At 46.2% G+C, this 23,510-nt stretch overlaps 1 protein-coding gene across 1 annotated transcript in view; it reads right to left on the bottom strand.

The window, feature by feature from the left end:
• Nucleotides 1-23,510, bottom strand: part of MMS22L (MMS22 like, DNA repair protein) — a 134,666-nt gene that overhangs the window by 104,243 nt on the left and 6,913 nt on the right. The window contains exons 2-5 of the mRNA XM_088472142.1: nt 11,746-11,871; nt 11,297-11,346; nt 10,430-10,517; nt 78-255 (exon numbers count right to left, since the gene is read on the bottom strand). Coding sequence (XP_088328268.1) covers nt 78-255; nt 10,430-10,517; nt 11,297-11,346; nt 11,746-11,871 — 442 coding nt within the window. The remainder of the gene's footprint in view (nt 1-77; nt 256-10,429; nt 10,518-11,296; nt 11,347-11,745; nt 11,872-23,510) is intronic.

Below are 23,510 nucleotides of genomic sequence, written 5' to 3' on the forward strand. Positions count from 1 at the left end.
TACTTGCAAACATAATTCAATACTTCTTGAATAATATTGTCATCTTTTACTATGCACAAGTGTAAACTCAGACACACCTTGCCATAATGTTGAATGGAGAAGGCTCCAAGAACACTGATTGGTATTTCACTAAGACTCCCAATGTATAAGCTCAATCCATGTAGCTCTTGTACGATTATGGAGGGAAGCAGGGATTCCATTTCCTCATAGGGATGAGATACAGTGTCTTCCAAATGTTTTGAAGAACCTAAAAACCTATACAGCATAAACACATTGTCTAAGCAATATCATAATAAAATAAGAGATATGGTAAGACCTTACCTTTGTTACCTCTATTTCTACTAAGTCCCTAGGGATCCACAGGAGACCTTGGGGTATAAGTTGATAACGTCAGTCGTTGGGCACCTCAACAGATAATTTTGTGCTCCCAGGATGCACTGGGCCCCTCTCCTATACCCCGCCCCTTGGCCAATGCACCTCAGTTAAATAACAAGCCAATAGCCGAAGGAGAAGAAGAGAGAAGAAAGAAATTCTGGAACACACAAGTATCACATTCTCACATTTAGAAGGAGACGGAAAAACTGGTGACCAGAACACAGCCCATCTGCAGCACAGGTGCGACAGGGCGGGAGTCCTGTGGATCCCTATGGACTGTAGAAATAGAGATAACAAAGGTAAGGTCTTACTTAATCTCTTATTTTCTACTGCAGGGTCCATAGGGCTCCACAGGAGACCTTGGGGATGTCCCAAAGCAGTCTCCTTAAGGGTGGGGACACTCCTGTGCAGAAAGAAGAATCCACCGCCTGAAGGAAGCATCCTGAGAGGCAAAGGTACCAAATGCATAATACCTTAAAAAGATATGGACAGAAGACCGTGTGGTCGCCTTACACAGCTGAACAGCAGAGGCGCCACGGCGAGCTGCCCACGAAGGACCCACAGACAGAGTAGAGTGAGCCTTAACAGAGGACGAAACAGGAAGGCCCTCATGAATGTAAGCCTCTGAAATTGCCAAGCGAATCCAGCCTGCCAAAGTCTGCTTAGTGGCAGACCATCCCTTCTTACAGAAACCATAAAGGACAAACAACGAGTCCGACTTCCGAAATGCATTGGTACGGTCAATATAAGTCCTTAGAGCACGTACCACATCCAAGGAGGCCTCACCAGCTGACAGGTCTGGCGAATTAAAAGGCCGGCACTATAATTACCTCATTAATGTGGAAACTAGATACCACCTTAGGTAGAAAATCAGGATTGAGTCCATAGCACCGCCCTATCTGTATGAAAAATCAGAAAGGGAGGGCAACAAGAAAGAGCCCCCAACTCTGACACCCTTCGGCCGAAGCTATGGCCAGGAAAAAAACAGTCTTAGCTGTAAGCCATTTTAACTACATTGAGCCCAGTGGTTCAAATGGCGGTCCTTGGAGAGCCCTAAGGAGCACAGTCAAATCCCAGGGAGCCACAGGTGGGGCAAAGGGAGGCTGGATGCGAAGCACACCCTGCATAAAGGTGTGTACAACAGGAAGAGTAGCAATCCTACGTTGAAACAGTACTGACAGGGCAGAGGCCTGCACCTTCAGAGAAGCAAGGCGAAGACCGTGATCTAAGCCTGCCTGTAGGAAAGCCAAAACCCTGGATATTCCAAATACCTGAGGATCGTAACCTCTCGGGCGACACCATTCATAGAAGGTGTGCCACACTCTGTGATAAATTCTCGCAAAAGCAGGCTTTCGAGCTCTGAGCATGATGTTAACCACCGAGTTGGAAAAACCCCTGGACCTCAAGAGGGCAGTCTCAAGAGCCACGCCGTCAAAGACAGACGACTCAGGTCCGGGTAGAGGCAAGAACCATGGGACAACAGATCCGGACGTAGAGGCAACAGCATCGGAGTGTCTATGGAGAGACTCCGAAGATCTGGTACCAGTGACATCTGGGACACGCTGGAGCCACCAGCAGCAGCATGCCTCCTTCTTGCTTGAACTTTCGAAATCACCCGAGGAAGAAGGGAGGGAACAGGTACGCGAACTGGAAGGTCCATCTGACCAACAGAGCGTCTACCAGAAAAAACCCCAAATCTCTTGTCCTTGAGCCGTACACTGGCAACTTGTGGTTGTGCCGAGATGCCATTAGATCTATTTCGGGCGCCCCACTTGTCCACTAGGAGCGGAAATACTTCCTGGTGAAGGGACCATTCCCCTGGCTGTACATCGTGATGGCTTAGGAAGTCTGCTTCCCAGTTGAGCACTCCCGGAATGAACACCGCTGAGATGGCTGGGAGATTGCCCTCCGCCCCAAGTCAGGATGCTGGACACTTCCATTAGTGCCGCCTGACTTCGAGTGCCTCCTTGGCGGCTTATGTAGACCACTGTGGTGGCATTGTCTGACTGGACTTGCACAGGTTTTCCGTGAAGCATGAGCCTTGCTTGCTGAAGAGCCCTTAGAATCGCCCTGAGTTCCAATATGTTTTTTGGAAGAATGGACTCCTCTATTGTCCACCTTCCCTGGAAGAGGTGTAAACCTGTCACTGCACCCCAACCCCGTGGACAGGCGACCATTGTCAGGAGGACCCACTCCGGGATCCAAAAGGGGCGGTCCTTAGTAAGGTGACTTGTGTGAAGCCACCAAGTCAGAGACAGACGTACCTGTGGAGATAGTACCAATGTCTGGGTTCGTATGCGGCATGGAGATCCGTCCCATCTGGAAAGGATCAGAGTCTGTAAAGGCCGGGAATGAAACTGGCCATACTCCACCATGTCGAAGGTCGACACAATGGAGCCCAGTAACTGCATTGCCGAGTAAATCGACGCCCGGTGACTGTGCAGGCAGCTGCGAACCCACTGCTGCAGTGTGGAAATTTTGTCCCTGGTTAAGAAAATCCTCTGTTGTTGAGAATCCAACAATGCCAAGATGCAGCATCCTCTGTGAGGGCGTCAGAGAGGACTTCTTCCAGTTGATCAACCAGCCGTGGCTTTGTAACACTGATTGTCAGCTGTAGAAGCAATTCCGGAGACCTGGCTAGCAATAGCAGGTCGTCCAGGTAAGGCAACAGACGGACCCCCTCAGCCGCAGTTGGGCCGCCATCACTGCCATAAGTTTGGTGAACACCCTGGGTGGCGAGGACAATCCAAACGGCAGGGCCTGAAATTGGAAATGGTGTTTTAACACTGCGAACCTGAGGTACTTCTGGTGAGCCGAAGCTATCAGGACATGCAGGTATGCATCCTGAATGTCCAGAGACACCATAAAATCCCCAGGTTCCATAGCCAGGATAATAGACCGCAGGGTTTCCATTTTGAACCGGGGCACTCGGAGAAACTTGTTGAGGTTCAGGATAGGCCTGTATGCACCATTCGGTTTTGGAACCAAAAAGAGGGTGGAATAATACCCCATTCACCACTGGGAAGTAGGTACCGGAACTGTAACACCCTCCAGGAGCACAGAACGTAAAACTTTCTGAAGTTCCAATGCCTTTGAAGTCCCGTAGGGAAGAATTGATGAGGAAGTCTGTAGCGGAAAGAGAGGGCGTACCCTTGAGAGACCACTTCCCTTACCCACGTGTCTGTTGTGGTGTGACATCAACACTGGGCAAACTGAAGAAGACTGCCTCCCACCTTGGGGTCCCCCAATGAGAGGCCCACCCAGTCAGGCTGAGGGTTTAGTGTCGGGCTTGGCAGCTGGACGCCTGGTACTCCAAGCCTGCTGCTTGGGCATTGTGACCTTCTTAGCTCCTGACGGTCTGGGAAAGGTCCGAAAGGATGGAGTTCCAGATCCCGACGGCATTGGGGTTGAGGGTAAACAGGCAGACTTGGCAGCCGCCAACATGTCTACAATTTTGTCCAAATCTGGCCCAAACAAGCCCTGGCCAATAAAAGATAAGCTCTCTAACCCTTTCTTGGACTCGGCATCCGCTCTCCAAGATCGCAACCAAAGAGCGTCTGGCTGACACAGCAGCCGATGAAATGCGAGATGTTAAGAGACTAATATCCAAAGCCGCCTCATTCACATACAGTCAGGTGCATAAATATTGGGACATTGAAAGAATTTTCATATTTTGGCCTCTAGTCACCAACACAATGGCTTTGAAATGAAAAAACAAGATGTGCTTTAACTGCAGACTTTCAGATTTAATTTGAGGGTAATTACATCCAAATCAGGTGAACGGTGTAGGAATTACAACGGTGTCTATATGTGCCTGCCACTTTTTAAGGGGCCAAAAGTAATGGGACTATCAACTCAAAAGCTATTTCATGGACAGGTGTGGGCTATTCCCTCGTTATTTCATTATCAATTAAGCAGGTAAAAGGTCTGGAGTTGATTCTAGATGTGACATTTGCATTTGGAATCAGTTGCTGTCGATTCTCAATGAGATCCAAAGAGCTGTCACTATCAGTGAAGCAAGCCATCATTAGGCTGAAAAATCAAAACAAACCCATCAGAGAGATAGGAAAAACAATAGGTGTGGCCAAATCAACTGTTTGGAACATTCTTAAAAAGAAAGAACGCACCAGAGAGCTCAGCAACACCAAAAGACCCGGAAGACCACGGAAAACAACTGTGGTGGATGACAGAAGAATTATTTCCCTGGTGAAGAAAAACCCCTTCACAACAGTTGGCCAAATCAAGAACACTCTCCAGGAGGTAGGTGTATATGTGTCAAAGTCAACAATCAAGAGAAGACTTCACAAGAGTGAATATAGAGGGTTCACCACAAGATGTAAACCATTGGTGAGCCACAAAAACAGGAAGACCAGGTTAGAGTTTGCAAACATCTAAAAAAGCCATTACAGTTCTGGAACAACATCCTATGGACAGATGAGACAAAGATCAACTTGTGTTGAAGGAAAGGAACTGCTCATGATCCAAAACATACCACCTCATCAGTGAAGCATGGTGGTGGTAGTGTCATGGTGTGGGCATGTATGGCTGCCAATGGAACTGGTTCCCTTGTATTTATTAATGATGTGACTGCTGACAAAAGCAGCAGAATTAATTCTGAAGTGTTTCGGGCAATATTATATGCTCATATTCAGTCAAATGCTTCAGAACTCATTGGACAGCACTTCACAGTGCAGATGGACAATGACCAGAAGCATACTGCAGTTTTTGAAGGCTAATGTGGAATGTTATGCAATGACCAAGTCAATCCCCTGACCTGAATCCAATTGAGCATGCATTTCACTTGATGAAGACAAAACTGAAGGGAAAATGCCCCAAGAACAAGCAGGAACTGAAGACATTTGCAGTAGAGGCCTGGCAGAGCATCTCCAGGGATGAAACCCAGCGTCTGGTGATGTCTATGCGTTCCAGACTTCAGGCTGTAATTGCCTGCAAAGGATTTGCAACAATGTATTAAAAAGTGAAAGTTAGATTTAGGATTGTTTAGTTTGTCCCATTACTTTTGGCCCTTTAAAAAGTGGGAGGCACATATACAGTTGTAATTCCTACACCGTTCACGTGATTTGGATGTAATTACCCTCAAATTAAATCTGAAAGTCTGCAGTTAAAGCACATCTTGTTTGTTTAATTTCAAAGCCATTGCGGTGGTGAATAGAGGCCAAAATATGAAAATTCTTTCAATGACCCAATATTTATGCACCTGACTGTATGTAAGCAGAGTCTCTGAGGTAACCTACCAGTTCAATTTGTTCACTGGTAACTTCCAAAAGGCGAGGACGCTTCCAAGGCATTTGCCCAACGTTCCATGGCCCTGGCCACCCAGCGTATAGCCATAGTTGGCCTAGCGACCCCCCCAGAGAGGGAATAAATGGACTTTAAGCACACCTCCACTTTTCTGTCCGTAACATCCTTTAACGATGACATGGACGGCATAGGAAGGGCCGCACTCTTGACAAGGCGTGTAACAAGAGAATTCACCTGAGGAGCTTCCCATTTAGAGAAATGCTACTCCTCGAACGGATAAGTGGCCTCCAACCGTTTCTGCGGTTGAAATCGCCTGCTTGGAGTTTTCCAGGCTTCTTCCAAATGTTCAACTAACTGATCCGACAGAGGAAAAGCTGTTGCTGAACTTTTAACTTCCTTAAAGAAAGAATGTTTGAATTTGGCTGCCAGGGTATCCTCATCCCCAATTTCCAGGGCCACACAGACCGAAAGAATGAGGCCGTGCACATAAATTTTTGACTTAGGCTCCACCTCTTTTTGAGGAAGCTCTGACTCAGATAAGTCCTGAATTTCCCCATCAGTCGACAAATCATCTTGACAGTAAGTGGACTGAGAAGACAGCACCTCCTTCCTAGCTGGACGCAGGAAAGACTGTAAAATCTCCGTCAGGTTTTGCACAGTGTTGGAGAGTGTATTAACCCAAACAGGTTCAGGTGACACCTGGTAGGGGGTAGTTTGTAAAGGCATATTATGAGCCACAACCAGCTGTCGGGGAGTCCCGTGAAGTAGATGGCATAGCAACCTGCGGAGTGCAGCCAAATTGTGGGGCCACTAGAGGTGCAGCAAGTCGACCCATCAGGGTAGTTAAAGCTTGTGCAAAACAAGCCCAGGGCAACTCTTGAGAAGAATTGGGCCCAGCAGGTAATCCTGCATTCCTAACACACAGGGTACACAATCCTCCCACAATAATCTCCCCATCCTTAGGTCCTGCAAAACACCTAGTGCAGGACTGTGTGAGGGGGATATCGGCCTGTCCAGAATCACTTCCAGACATAATGGATGTATGTGTCACACTCCGCAGATCAATAAACACCTGAGCTGTGAAGTAAACTAACACCCTGTCAGTATCTATCACTGCTGGGGCTAGTGAGAATAGAAAGTACAGGGACAGTAAAATGGCTGACAGAGTGAGAGAAAATCAGACAGCGCTAGCATCAGACACATACAATACAAGAACACCACCTGCACTACTTTGCACTTTAATCAACTACCAGACCTAGTGTCTTGTAGGAACAGTGCTACATACACTGACTTACTGGAGGAGAGGTATGTAGAGGGACCCAGGCTCCGCAGCTCCCGGTGAGACCAGTGCCTATAACCCATAAAATGGCTGCCGGAGGACTCATAGGGGGCGTGCCTGAGGGAGGAGAGCTGCCTGCAACCGCCAGACCGCTGTGGAAAGGCGCGCAGTGCAGCAGGGGAGAGGCCGACTGTGCCTTACAGGGAAGGGATGTTGTGGCCCTTTATCCCCGGTGGTCTAGTAGCAGCACAGGCGCAATGCCTGGTGTCACACGCAGCCGCCTCCAGGGGGTCCCCATCCCTGGGAAGTAAAAGACAGAGATCAGTGGGCGCCCACCGCGGATGCCCGCTGCTTACCTGACAAACTATGTGCAGTCCGGCCACAGTCCTGAGCGTCTGGGGTCTTTGCTAGCCAAAACCCACAGATCCCCGCGCGAATGCCAGCATTTCGGTGTCGGAATGGCAGCATGGACTTCCGCTGGACAGCCCATGCTGACTACTCTTGCAGGAAATACTGTTTTCTGGGGCTGACACCCAGCCACTCTTGAAGTGACCCGACTCCGGCCGAGCAACTATGAAACTGAGGTGCAGTGACCAGGGGGCGGGGTATAGGAGAGGGGACCGATGCATCCTGGGAACACAAAATTAACTGTAGAGGAGCTCGACGACTGACGTCAACAGCCTATACCCCAAGGTCTCCTGTGGACCCCTTGGACCCTGCAGTAGAGATTAAAGATTTCTATTTTGCATAAATCAGAGGCAACAACATAAACCTTATACACTATCTAAATTGAGTTCAATAGAACAGACGAGAGGGATGTCCTTTGAATTGTCACATATTTGTTTATTAAATGCAATGTTCTGACGCAATGTGTGGCTGTGAACATTGCCGATACTTACGGTAGCCCATTATAACTCATTGTACAAAGCACCATTATGGGTGCATCACCAACATTGCATTTACTTAAGTTGCACTATAGGGTGAAGCTTAAAAATATTTAATTTTTGAATTCCAATATAATGGTCTGTTATAGAAACACTTTTCTTTTTTTCAAAATAAGCTGGTAGTTTTAGGCATTTCTTACAAGGGCCGATGTGTTGCATCAGTGGCCTGCATAACCATCATATACTCAATTTTTCAGAGTTTTTGTACTCTGAATAATGGAATTTTACACGTTGACAATAAAAAGGTTAATTGCTCAGAGGACATATGTAGAAACTCTACAACTAACATATGGATATATGTAACTTTTCTATAAACATCATTACAACTTTAATATATTATCCATCCACGTTATGAAAACATTTTCAATACAACTTAGGACAGCGTTTCAAGAAATTCAATTGTAGACCCCTGTGACACATTGTAATGAATAATAAGCTGACCTCTAATGCTGGGTACACATTACACAATGTGTGTAACCAGCGACGGGACAACGTAACTTTGCGCAGTTGTACACACTGCGTCATTCCATGCTACATTTAGCAGCATGACGTGGTTCATTGCATAGTCTCATCTGCTGTACAGCACAGCAGATGGAAAGATGCGATTAACGACCAGCGGGCACACTAAGCGATTCGTACGATATATTGTTCCGATCCCAGGATTTAAAACCTACTTTAATACTGACCCACAAACCAGATAAGTAGCATTGGTTTATTTATCTACATTACAGGACTGTATGATAGAAGAATTTAATCTCATATGCATAGACCGGATAGCCTTATTTGGGCCACACTATCTTTTTTGCATGAAAGTTTTTTTTTCTGTTTGTTTGAAAAGGTATGCTGCCGCCGAAATCACGAAACCAAGTATAGGAGGGGAAGGTTAGGTTTAGGTACCACCATTGGGAGGGTGTTAAGGTTAGGCACCAAGGGGGGAGGGTTAGGTACCAAGGGGGGAGGGTTAGGTTTAGGCACTAACAAGGACCGGTAGGATGCAGGAAAGGGAGGGTTAGGGGGTGAGGTTTAGTATACTTACTGAGCCCGTTGGGATTCTGAGCATCGGGTTACCATTGTCGGTCTTTTGACCACCGGCATCTCGACTGCCAGTCTCACGTATGTATTCCGTTTCAGATTTGTTGCAAATTAACAATTTATTGAGTTGAACTTAATCAGTAATTTTTGTTTAATACAGATATCTTTACATGATTCCCTTCTCTCATTTATACTGGCAGTACACAAGCTATTTATGAAGGATAGCATAATATATCTTTCTTGGGGTAGTATAGCACATCACTCTTGTATACTGAGAATACCACTTGTGAAAGAATTTCCGATATAACTAGTCGCACTTAGTAGTTACATTACACAAATATAATCAGATATTAACCTGTACTTTATTTGTACTATACTGAGATCAATTAATATGTGTACTGATATAATTTAACGTGTATGCATTCTTCGTGTATCACAATGCTATTACTGATTAATTATTGTATATAATACTCAAAAATAAATTATATAAAATTGCGATATTTCAGTTTTCAATCTGCATACATTATGTGGTGCCATATACCTATAATATGTATTTATGGATAAAAATTTGAATACTTTCTCTTCTAACCAAGAAAAATTGATTATTAGAATCCACGTGGATAGGCAGAGACTTCTACAGCCCAGCTTTTAGCGTCCATAGGACACTACTAACGTGATCAATGTCTCACTTTTTATCCTTGATTTAAGTTTATATATTGTTTCATGACAAAACATATTGCAGTAAATCCTTCCCTTTTGTTATTCCAAAATAGTAACTACATATCAATTTTAATACTCTAATGAAGGTTAAGTATTAATGATTAACTCACCAAGTGGAGGAGATTCAAATGTTGTGTGGGCAAAGATAATTAATGGGCGCCAAGTGTTGCAATTCAATTGTTCTGGCGCCCATTACTTATTGCCATCTTCACGCCCTATTAGACCGGGTTTAGCCATGTAAAACGGCTAAAAACAGTGTAAAGTCCTGGTTAGGGCGCCCTAACCTCGGTTTATCACTCACTTTTGCTCGCACTCTCCTGTCACCAGTGGCTATCGCGCTCAGACGGAGCAACAATTGAATTGCTCAGTCGGGCCTCTTAAAAAGATAGCCACCGTCTAAACAACTGAATAGCCCCCAGTTAGTCTACCAGAAATGGTTATCTATATTTCTACCAATTACCAGCCTGGCAGCACCCCAGGAGAAGCCCAAGATTATATTGCACTCTCTCTACTACACGATTGTAGTCTGTATAAGATGTCCAGGCTAAAGAAAATAAACCAAAATATATTATATATATTTAGAATTAAAGGGCTGTATAATGATGAAATTATGGGCCATTTAATGGTCAGTCCATATGCATTAAACCCTGATACAAGATTGTAAAGTAGCATTGTCCTGTTAAGTGCATGCAATATTTTTCGTGTTTATCATAAGGGTTTTTAATCACTATGGGCTATAAAACATATGCCGACGCACAGAAAAATATTATAATTAAGTGTAAAGTCAGTATCACATACATATTAAAGAAGAACTCACCTATATATAAATACCTTGACATAATGTAAAAACTTGGTACACTGACTTCGAATTTCTTCAGATTCATTATGTATGTTATTTATTTGTCCTGAAAAAAAATTATTTAAAACTTACCATGTAGTAGAATATAAACATTAGGAGCAAAATATATATATCAGAAAAAGAAAGAGGGGAAGAGAGAGGGAGAATATTACCACAGCAACAGTGTCTATAACAGGGGGAAAAAAGCCCAAATTCTCTCTCAGTAAGAGCCGGTCAGTCGCAGAGCTTAATGGTTAAGGTGCATACACACACACACACACACCACAATTCTTTGAACGATTATCGATAACTATATAGTTTATCGTTCAATCCTTGAAAATATCGTTCACTTTCTGAGTTAAAACGATGGACGATTATCGTTCATGCGCGTTAATGTTTGTAGTTTGTAGTTCAGTCAGACTGACCAACTAAACGATTTTCATTAAGGGAATATGCAAAAATCGTTTGTAGTTCAAAAAAAATCGTTCATTACACTTTAAAAAATCTGACAGATAATCTGACAGAAAATCGTTCATAAAATCATTGGTAACAAAATCGTTGTGTGTATATGCACCTTTACATTGTGGCTCAGGAGGTACAGTGAGCATGTGCTGAGACCAGGGGTTTTCAAAAGTTTCTTTGCTCACAGCTTATCAGTTTATTGTAGATGAAATGGGAATTTATGAACCTGATCATGTAAACCAATAGCTTTACTCATAGCTCAAATAAAAATGAACAAATCATATTGCTGCTCTTCTAATAGCAACTTAAATCTAAAATAATCTGTATAAAGATATGTGTTTATTAAATTATAATAGTGAGGGGATGAAGGATTCAAGAACTTACCAAAATCAGACATTGGCTGAATTAAGCTTTCAAGAGTGCTTATTTTTTGCCTGAAAACAAACATAAAATTATATATAAAACAATCCATATACTTAAAAATAGGGTTTTGCCCAAACTTTTCACCTGCTCAGTGGCTGCGAAAACAGCATTAAATCCTATGTAAACTAACCACAGCTTAATTTGCGCAAGATTGGATATCAAAAAAACTAGTTAATTTGCATTTAGCCACGTTAGCCCCTGTAAATGGGTTTACGCAGCTAATTGAATTCCACCCTGTATCTAGATGAGCTAATATTTTTTTTTTTATTACTCAGCCTAAAGAGTAACACATACCTTGTATTCTTCATTATGTACTTTAAGATCCTTATTATTAATGGGGTGGAAATGCCAAAATCTATTTAAAAATATATTGAACTGTGCAAATAATAAGTTATAAGTTAAAACTGCACCTGAGCAATCCAAACAGAAGGTCTGTTGATTCTACAAGAGCGGTTTCAGTTACCCACTGGAAGCCAAAAATCTCTACAGTATCATCCTCATAATCAGTTGGAGAAGGGTCGAGTTTCAGCAAGAGCCTACATGAAAAAGAATGGTAGTCATTATCAAAGGCAAAACCATATAATATATCAAATTTAAATTCAGGGCTTTACATAACACATTCTCTCATACAGCCTGCTCTTCAATTCAAATTTTAAGACTATCACAACTATATCCCCAGCGATTAGAGAATAAAGTATTATAATGAGCAGTGGTGTGACTGCATCCAGAGCACTCGTGTAGTCATAGAATTGTGTGTATGCGAGTGCCAATTCCAGGATCACTAAATGTAGTGGAGACTCATGATATTAACGTTACATTTAAACGCCGTTTCATAATCGTACATAAATTAGCCATTGCATTTACATACGCAGCATTGGAGTCCTCTGCGTGTCACGAGAGCTGCAGTGTTTTCGGCAGATATGACATGCCACAAGGGCAAGATGTCTGCACAATGTGCATCGATGTTACTGACATTTACGCAGGTAAGCAATGTTGTATGCATAGGAGGAGGAAGTGGTGGGCGCCCTTATGTTCGCAAAAAATATGAGATATGGTAAGAACTTACCCTTGTTATCTCTATTTCTACGAAGTCCATAGGGTTCCACAGGATACCTTGGGGTATAGGTGATGACGTCAGTCTTCAGGCACCACAGAGTTAAAGTTTTCAGCCTCCCAGGATGCATCTGGGTCCTTCTCCTATACCCCGCCCCCGGGCCAAGGCATCTCAGTTACGTCACAAGCCATAGGCCGGAGGAGGAGGAGAGAGAGAGAGAGAAGAAAAAATCTGGACACTCACAAGAATCACATTCTCACCATAGGGAGACGGAAAAACCGGTGACCAGAATAAAGCCCATCTGCAGTACAGGTGCGACAGGGCGGGAGTCCTGTGGAACCCTATGGACTTCGTAGAAATAGAGATAACAAGGGTAAGTTCTTACCATATCTCATTTTCTACTTCAGGGTCCATAGGGTAGCCACAGGATACCTTGGGGATGTCCCAAAGCAGTATCCTTTAAGGGTGGGGACGCTCCTGTGCTGAGAGGAGAATCCGCCGCCCGAAGGAAGCATCCTGAGAGGCAAAGGTGTCAAAAGCGTAATACCTCACAAAGGTATGGACAGAAGACTACGTAACAGCCTTGCAGATCTGAACTGCAGAGGCACCACGTCTAGCTGCCCACGAAGGACCCACAAACCTAGTGGAATGAGCCCTCACCAAGGAGGGAACTGGAAGACCTTCATGAAGATAAGCTTCTGAAATTTCCATACGAATCCAGCCTGCCAAAGTCTACTTTGAAGCAGGCCAACCCTTTTTACGGAAGCCATAGACGACAAACAAGGCGTCCGATTTCCTAAAAGAAGAAGTGCGGTCAACATAAATTCTCAATGCCCGCACAACATCCCAAGTGGCGTCACCCACTGAAAGTCCAGGTGAATTGAAAGCCGGCACAACAATTACTCCATTGATGTGAAAACTGGATACCACTTCGGGAAGGAATCCCGGACGAGTGCGAAGCACCGCCCTATTCCTATGAAAAATCAGAAAAGGGGGTCTACAAGAGAGAACCCCTAAATCCGCAACCCTTCTGGCCGAGGCAATGGCCAGAAGGAATATGGTTTTAGCTGTAAGATATAGTCCACTGAGTCCAGTGGTTCAAACGGCGGTCCCTGGAGAACTCTCAGGACCACAGCCCAATTCCAAGGCGCCACCGGTGGAACAAAAGGTGGCTGAATGCGAAGAACACCTCGCATAAAGGCGTGCACATCAGAGAGCGCAGCAATCCTACGATGAAACCAGACTGACAGGGCAGACACCTGCACTTTCAGAGAAGCCAGGCGAAGCCCATGATCCAGTTCAGCCTGTAGGAAAGCCAACACCCTAGACAGGCGGAACTCCCTAAGGGAATACCCTCCAGGTCTACACCACCGGAAGAAAGTATGCCACACACGATGGTAGATTCTTGCCGAGGAAGGTTTACGAGCTCTTAGTATGGTTTGCACCACGGAGCCAGAAAAACCCTCTGGACCTTAGCATGACCGTTTCAACAGCCACACCGAGTCAGGTCCGGGTGAAGACAAGGACCCTGTGACAGCAGATTCGGTCGTAATGGTAACCTCAGAGGAACGTCTACTGACAGACTCTGAAGGTCGGAGAACCAGTGCCGTCTGGGCCACTCGGGAGCTATCAACAGTAGCGTACCTCCTTCTTGATTTGAATTTCCGTATTACCCGCGGAAGAAGGGAAAACGGAGGGAAAAGGTAGGCAAACTGGAACGTCTACTAGACGGACAGGGCATACACCAGAGACGCCTTTTCGTCTCATGTTCGAGACCCGTACACCGGCAACTTGTTGTTGTGCCGGGACGCCATGAGGTCTATCTCTGGAAGACCCCACTTGTCCACCAGACTCCGAAAGACGTCCTGGTGTAAAGACCACTCTCCCGGTTCCTCCTAGCTGGTTTAAATAGGCCACCGTGGTGGCGTTGTCCGACGGGACCTGCACAGGGTGACCCTGGAGAACCGGCTGTGCCAGCTGGAGAGCTCTTGACACCGCATGGAGCTCCAAAATGTTTATTGGAAGCTCCACTACCGTCCGAGTCCACCTGCCCTGAAACAAGTGTGGACCCGTGACAGCTCCCCAGCCCCGGAGACTGGCGTCCGTTGTTAACAGGACCCAGTGCGCCACCCAGAACGGGCGACCTTGTTGAGGTGGGTCGTCTGCAAACACCAGGTTAGAGACAGGCGAACGTCCGGAGTGAGCCCCATCGTCTGGGACTTGAGACACTGAGGCAATCCATTCCATCTGGACCGGATCAATAGCAGCAGAGTTTTGGAGTGAAATTGGGCGTACTCCACCATGTCGAATACCGGCACCATTGAGCCCAATAACCTCATTGCCAAGTGTATCGACACTCGACGACACTGCAGAAAACTGCGCAGCCTCAACTACAAAGGATATTTTCCTCCGTCACAAAGATCGACTGCTGCCTGGAGTCCAATAAGGCCCCGAGGTGCAGGATCCTCTGAGACGGGGTGAGAGAGTGGACCTCTGCCAATTTGTCAACCAGCCGTGACGTTGCAGTACCGCAATTGTCAGATCCAGATGGTGTAAAAGAAGCTCTGGAGACCCCGCTATCAACAGGAGGTCGTCCAGATAAGGCAACAGTCGGACTCCCTGCGTCTGCAGGAGAGCCGCCATGACCTTGGTGAATACCCGTGGAGCAGTCACCAGGCCAAAAGGCAGTGCCCGGAACTGGAAATGTTCGTTGCAGATTGCCAATCTGAGGAACTGCTGATGGCGCAAAAGAATAGGGACATGCAGGTAAGCGTCCTGGATGTCCAATGACACCATGTAGTCCCCAGGTTCCAGTGCCAGAATAATGGACCGCAGGGTCTCCATCCGAAACAGAGGCACCCTCAAGGACTTGTTGAGGGCCTTCAGGTTTAGTATTGAACGGTAAGACCCATTGAGTTTCTGCACCAAAAATAGAATGGAATAGAAACCCAGGCCCCTCTGGGAAATTGGAACATGCACTGAAACTCCGGCCTGGAGCATAATGTGCAAAACCTTCCGCAGTTCCGAGGCTTTGCTCCGGTCTAGCGGAAGGCCTGTCACGAAAGGAGAGGGCATACCCGTGAGAGACCACCTCCTGAACCCAAGTGTCTGTCGTAGTCCTCGACCAGCACTGGGCGAACTGAAGCAGGCGCCCCCCACTTTGGGGTCCCCCAAAAGGAGGCCTGGACCGTCAGGCCGCAGGTTTGTTATCTGACCTAGGAGCCGGACGTCTGGTACTCCAGACCTGTTTCTTGGGCTTGGACAATTTCTTGGTCCCAGCCTGCCGTGGAAAGGACTGTACCTTAGGCCTACCTTGGGCCCTGTGAGGCCGAAAGGACGACCCACCAGCCCTAGAAGGAATCGTAGCAGGCGGAAGACATGCAGATTTTGCTGCTGCCCACGTAACTACAATTTTGTCCAGATCTGGACCAAATAGTACATGCTTTCCAAGAACGCAACCATAAGGTGCGACGAGCAGCCACGGCTGCAGAGGAGATCCTAGAGGTGAGCATACAAATATCTAAGGCCGCTTAATTAATGTAAGTGGCCGAGTCTCGGAGATTGCCCACCAACTCGGTCTGTTCAGCCGAACAGTCAGAGTCCAAAGACGCCTCTAAATTATCCGCCCAGCGCTCCATAGCTCTGGCTACCCAACACACGGCCAGAGCCGGTCTGGATGCTTCCCTGCAAGGGAATAAACGGATTTGAGGCAGATCTCCACCTTGCGGTCAGTGACATCCTTCAAGGATGACATCGAAGGCATAGGCAATGTGGCACTTTTGACTAGGCGTGTGACATGTGAATCCACTTGCATAGGGGATTCCCACTTAGACAAATAATTGACCGCAAACGGATAAGCCACGGCTAAGCGCCTCTGGGGCTGAAACCGTTTAGCTGGATTTTTCCACACCTCCTCTAAATGATCCACTAATTGATCAGAAAGAGGGAACACCGTAGCCTCACCCTTAATATCCTTAAAAAGGGATATATGAATGTGGCCACCAAAGGATCAATATCCTCAATAACTAAAGCCGAGTGGACCGCTCGAATAAGACCAGGGATATACACCTTGGACTTAGCGTCCGGCTCTTTGGTACGGAGAGGTTCTTGGTCAGATAGATCCAGAATCTCCCCATCATCTGACGTCTCATCATCATCCCCATAAGGAGCAGATAAAGACGCCACCGGCCGTTATGAGGCCGCAACACAGACTCCCCCTGTAAAACATCGGACAAATGCTGAACCGATGTAGTTAGAGTATTAACCCACGCAGGCTCCGGAGAAACCTGGGAAGGGACAGGGAGACTGTGGGGTACCATCAATTGTCTCGGGAACTCCCACATGGGTGACGACACCACTGACTGCTGGGACAAACCCGTCTGGGTAAACGCAGGTGGCGGAGCTAGCTGGCCCACAAGGTTTGTAAGCGCCTTAGCGAAACAAGCCCAGGGAGGTTCCTGTACCGGGACCGTGACCATAATCGGCCGTGACAGTGCCAGGCACTGGGGATATAACCCCTCCGCGTTACCCTCCCCCTCCGCTATTGGTACCTTACATTTAGTACACATGAGCTGGAGAGGAAAGTCAGTCTCAGACATGATGGTAAGTATGTGACACTCACACCTATACATATTGGTATAGTGTGAATAACACCCTGCACACCGCGCACCGCAAGGGCTTTGAGCAGAGCAAGATCAGGGACAGTAATAAAGCTGACAGTAGAAAGTGAAAGTACAGACAGGCTAGCAGTTCAGTCACATACAATGCAGAAGAAACAAATCCCTGCACTATTAGCGCTGGTTCTCAACTACTCAGACCCTCAGGCTGGTAGGACTCAGCACTGCATACACTGACCTGTGACAAACAGAGGAGAGGTATGCTGGGGGACCCAGACCGCAATGCCACCGCTCACAGGCTTCCAGCAGCGTTCACCATGCTTCAAAGATGGCCACCGAGGAGCAGAGGATGAAGGAGGCCGGCCTGGGGGAGGAGCGCTGACACACTATGGCCAATCAGACAAAGCAGAGAGGCTGTGTGCAGCAGGGGAGGTGTCGGCTGTGAGACAGGGAAAGCGCGCTCCCCTGGCATGCATTTAACCCCTGGGACGCCGCAGCGCATGCCGCTCAGCAGCGGCCCGCTGTCCCAGGGGGTAGTGGAAGCGCAGGTTGGTCGCCTGGCTCCACGCTGCAGCCAGTCCCCAGGGAGCCCCATGTGACCAGCGTGGACCCACCGCGGGACCCCGCTGCTTACCTGCTATCCCCTGGGATCCGGCCATGGTCCAAGACATCTGGGGGCACCGCTAGCCGTGACCCCAGAGGTCTACCAGCATCCCCGGATCAGTACCGGCGTTCTGGTACCGGTGGGGTGTAGGGGAGACGGTATGGACGTCAGTACTGACTGTCCATGCTGTACTCCCAGATGTGCAGCCAGCACTGCCTTTAAAAGAAACTTCAGGGGCTCTTCACAGCCCCCCTCTGCACAGTGCCTCCGACTCCGGCCAGGCACCGACGAAACTGAGATGCCTTGGCCCGGGGGCGGGGTATAGGAGAGGGACCCAGATGCATCCTGGGAGGCTGAAAACTAACTCTGTGGTGCCTGAAGACTGAGGTCATCACCTATACCCCAAGGTATCCTGTGGATACCCTATGGACCCTGAAGTAGAAACTTTGGAACTATTAGCATATTTTCACAGCTGTATGCCGTGCGAAACTGCAGCTGCGATGCATCTACAGATCGATCACGCATTACAAATTGCACAGTGCGACAGCCATGTTGTTCAATTTACCTTGATACCAATGATCATCCATCTCTGAATAATGCCCAGCGATCAGTAAGCCTGAGGGGATCTTGCTTTTGCTGATTTGGCCACTGTATGCGGACCTCACTGCTCTCTCCCAGTCACAACACTGGCACAGTGATACCACATAGCTTCGGGAACACGTGCAGCCCAATAGTGTGTCCCTGTACAGACAAGTTATCCGACCACTGTAGGGAGAGGAGAGCGGTTGCCCACATACTGCCAGGAGTTGTAGTTTGGCGTATGTTTAGTAGTTTATTGCTACTGTGCACTGAGCGTCGCTCTAGGACTACAGAGACCATCATGTAATGCGAAGTCGGCTGTTTTACTAACTATATTAAATAGGACAAAGCAATGGAAGGCAGTCTAATAAAACCGGAGTGTTATGTCCATCGCATCAGAGCTAGTTTGGGGTCCCCTCCCCTCCAATTCATCTCTGAAAAATTATTTTTCCAGACAAAATTAAAAAACTCCACCCCACCCCAATTTAGCCCCCAGTAAAGTGCAGACATGCTGGATAACGATGCAGCATCAGAACACCATATTGCAGTGCACGGTGCTGTCCATGACCAAGGCCTTCCGCCTATATACCCTCCACATTCCCCTCAATCCGATTGGGCTCAATCCTATTAGGTGTGAGGTTGTTTCATGAAACTTGCAGACATCACACAAATACACACCCGAGAAATGTAAGATCCAATTAGAAATGCCAATTTGTGGTACTCGCCGAGAGGGTGTACGACTTTTCTACAAAATGCAACCTGGGAGAAGTGCATGAAAAAGTGGGGAACTTTCCTAGAGTCCAAAAAAGTGACAACTGAGATAGCAGGACCATATAGAAAGCTGATAGTACCCTGAAATATTACCCAGAAGGAAAGTACTGGAAGTTTTTAAAAGGTGTCAAATGTGTAATTTGTGCACTTTTTATTAATGGTTCAAAAATGATAGCGAGCAAGTGTTTTTCAGCAAATTATAGTCTTTCCAGCATTTTGGGGTTCAGAAAAATATCTGTATAGTAATTATGCAGTGTTTTTATACACACGTACCTGTCCCATATCATTTACACCTGCACGTACCTGTCCCCACATCATTTACACCTGCACGTACCTGTCCCACATCATTTATAACTGCACATACATGTCCCACATCTAGTGTTCACTCTAGAGAAAGAGCACTCTGGCGCAGCCATATGAAAAGGAGGCGTGTCTTTAAGACATGCCCCCTTTTCATCACTCTTGGGGGATATGCCTGGACTGCCCCCAAGCGCTCATGTCTCTGTGAATCGATACCGGGCGCATGCACCCATTCACTGGCGGTATTCGCTATACCACAATTTTCCCCAACCGCGGGACACTGCGGCCCACGTGTGGGGACGGCACCCACAGGCTGTTTTAGCGGGGCGCTGCCAAGAGGGACAGGGGGACATTCTGCCCTTTTAAAATCAGGCAGGGCGCGGCACCCGCTACAGCCTAGCGGGAACGCTACACATCATTTAACCCATTACTGAGCTTTTTACAGAAATTCACCTGAAAATAAAGATTGTCCCTTCCTTTTCAACTGCTCAGGGGTTCAATGCAAGTTTGGAATTGGATTGTAAATGGAATTTGCAGTGCAAGTTTGCTGTGAGAACGGCTTGCAGGACCCTCTTCACACCCTGCTATTCCCTGTACTATATACACACACACCATTGCAAATATTTTGAAGGTATAAAACAAGAAAAAATGTACTTATCAAACACCGCAAACTTAGACACACACATATAGTGACTACAATGTCAGGCTCCATCCAAAAACACATATAAGGACTCCCAATTCTTCTAGTTCAGCAATTTCTGTTAATAATGCATTACGTTCATCACAATAGGTGCACATTTAAGTTGATTTTGTTGAGTCCTAAACAATAGTAGAGATGTCAATAGTATGTACTGTATTGTGAGTTGGCAAATATGGTCAAAAATAAACAAATATGCAAACTCAGTTTATCCTAAATTTTATCCTCTAATAAGTCAGACATGTTACATACAGGAATAAATGTGTATCCAACATAGTAATTACCTCACTGCTTCTGTTCATTATGGGGGGCTCCATAATTATTCCTGTCTACCCCATTTGTGTCACACCTGTTTGTCTGCACCTCCCCTTTAGAATGTAAGCTCTTGCGAGCAGGGCCCTCTACCCTCTTGTGGTTCTCCTTACTTTATTTTCATCTGCATCTTACTCCCCACTAGGGCACCTAACACTTGGTTGTTTATGTTCTGTTGCTTATTTGGGTGTTATGGTCAACAATGTAGTAATGTATATTATACTTGTCCATGTCCTCCACTGTATTTGTATTATACTGTTAGTCACTTTTCTAGTTATGTACTTTGTAAGGCGCTGCGGAACACTTGTGGCGCCATATAAATAAACAATAATAATAAAAAAAGGTCACAAAGACCCAGCAGCAGGTACTGCCCCACCCACATGCATCTCTCCTATGAGGCTGCTGATCTCCTCCATGATTCAGAGAAGCATTTGATGAGCTCTACCAATCTGACCTTAGCACATGCCTATCTGTAGGGATGTGGACATAGTCAGCATCCCAGCGTGCTGGATGCCGACGGCCTAAAAACCAGCGTCAAAATCCCGACTGCCGGCATCCCGAAGGGAAGTATGGGGGTTTGGTTTAGGGTTAGGCACTAAGGGGGGAAGGTTAGGTTTAGGGTATGGAGAGGGGGAGTTTAGATTTAGGCACCAGGGAGGGAGGGATTAGGGTGTGGTGAGGGGAAGGTTAGGTTTAGGCACTAGGGGGTGGAGGTCAGGTTTAAGCACCAGGGAGGGAGGTTTAGGGAAGAACTAAAGGGGGGTATCCACTAGACGATAAATTGAACGATTGAACGATAATGATAAAATCGTTTTATAATCGTTCAAACATCATTTGAACATCGTTTGCAAATCGTGCAGTAATTGTTTCTAACGATGTACGATGCGCGCTCCCGCTGGTCGTTTGATCGTCTCCTCCATCGACTGAACATGCAGGTCAATTTCACTTGATTGCTTACAAATCGTTTACACATCGTTCACGCTGAACGATCAAACGATGAACCACTATCTGCCCACTATAGCTGAAAGCTCTCATTCACAGATTAAAACAACATAGTTTATTGTTAGATCGTTTGCAAATCATTTGCAAATCTTTTGCAAATTGTTCAGAGTGGAAGATCATATTTCAAGGGAAACTTCAAGAGAAAATCGTTAAGAGGTTGGACAGGGATAAAATCGTCTAGTGGATGCCCCCCATTAGGGTTAGTGGTAGTATATGTTTCTTCCCATAGGGCTTTCTTTGGACTGTTTTGTTAAGTATATCTATTAATTCTTTTTCTAGTATATAGATATGATACAATATATAGGATAGTGTTTCATGCATTTTTTTACTCAATTTATGTGGTTTTATTTTATATATCGGTGTATAATAAATAAATTATATATTTTGTGATTATAAGGGCACAATTGAATTTCTTTATTGGTTTTAAATCTGCAGCGCTTTTCATCCTTTTGGGTTTGCTACCTTTTAGAACAGCTGCGTGGAGTTATAACCCCTTAAAGAGACATTTTGCATTACACTACATCAAACGCCTGAACAATAGGACCCCTTCTACCAGGTACAGAATGGTCTGCTCTGGACTTATTTTATAATTCCCATCACCTATGTTTCAATACAAGCCTCAGCAATTAACTAGTTCACAGGTTCTCAAACTCGGTCCTCAGGACCCCAAACAGTGCATGTTTTCCAGGTCTCCTCAAAGAATCATAAGTGAGATATTAGCTGCACCTGTGGATCTTTTAAAATGTGTCAGCAAGTAATGAATACACCTGTGCACCAGCTGGGTCACCTGCAAAACGTGAACTGTGTGGGGTCCTGAGGACTGAGTTTGAGAACCACTGAACTAGTTTAAAGGCGCATATCCACTACACAATAAAAAATGAACGATGACAACATTGTTATCGTTCATTAATCATGCTGTGAATATGCCGGCAAAGACCAACGATGCGCGCTCATGCTGGTTGTTGTTGCCATCTGTTATCGCCTGAACACGCAGGCCAACCTGCCGATATCTATAGGTTGTGCATGTTCGGGGATGAGGGAAGGTGTCTGCACTGAACGACATATAGTTCAGTGTGGGCACATTATCCACTGTACAGGATGATGAATGATTACGTTGTAATCGTACAGTTGTTCTACACTCGTGTAGTGGATATGCACCTTAACACAGGTGAATACAATCATAAATTAAGAGGGGTATTTCATATGAAAAGTTAACTTCCCTGGCGAAGTTAACATTTCATATCTGAGTTTTTTTCTGCGTAAAGGTATGGTGCGCGCTCCCGCTTATCCCCGTATGCAAAAATATGAGATATGGTAAGAACTTACCCTTGTTATCTCTATTTCTACGAAGTCCATAGGGTTCCACAGGATACCTTGGGGTATAGGTGTGACGTCAGTCGCAGGGCACCAAAGAGTTAAGTTTTCAGCCTCCCAGGATGCACTAGGTCCCCCTCCTATACCCCGCCCCCGGGCCAAGGCACCTCAGTTAGTTACCAAGCCATAGGCCGGAGGAGGAGAAGGAAGAGAGAGAACAAAGATCTGGACACATACAAGAATCACATTCTCACCAGAGGGAGACGGAAAACCGGTGACCAGAGCAAAGCCCATCTGCAGCACAGGTGCGACAGGGCGGGAGTCCTGTGGAACCCTATGGACTTCGTAGAAATAGAGATAACAAGGGTAAGTTCTTACCATATCTCATATTTTCTACTTCAGGGTCCATAGGGTATCCACAGGATACCTTGGGGATGTCCCAAAGCAGTATCCTTTAAGGGTGGGGACGCTCCTGTGCAGAAAGGAGAATCCGCCGCCCGAAGGAAGCATCCTGAGAGGCGAAGGTGTCAAACCTGTAATACCTCACGAAGGTATGGACAGAAGACCACGTAGCAGCCTTGCAGATCTGAACTGCCGAGGCACCACGTCGAGCTGCCCACGAAGGACCCACAGACCTAGTGGAATGAGCCTTCAGAGAAGGAGGGACCGGTAGGCCTTCATGAAGATAAGCTTCAGAAATAGCCATACGGATCCAGGCTGCCAAAGTTTGCTTTGAAGCAGGCCAACCCTTTTTACGGAAGCCAAAGAGGACAAACAAAGCGTCCGACTTCCTAAACGAAGAAGTGCGGTCAACATAAGTCCTTAAGGCCCGCACAACATCCAAAGAGGCCTCACCCACGGAAAGACCCGGTGAGTTAAAGGCCGGAACAACTATTTCCTCGTTAATATGAAACTGGGAAATAACT

Source organism: Taudactylus pleione, unplaced genomic scaffold (genome assembly GCF_031769625.1).
Source record: "Taudactylus pleione unplaced genomic scaffold, aTauple2 ptg000015l, whole genome shotgun sequence".
NCBI classification, from domain to species: Eukaryota; Metazoa; Chordata; class Amphibia; order Anura; family Myobatrachidae; genus Taudactylus; species Taudactylus pleione.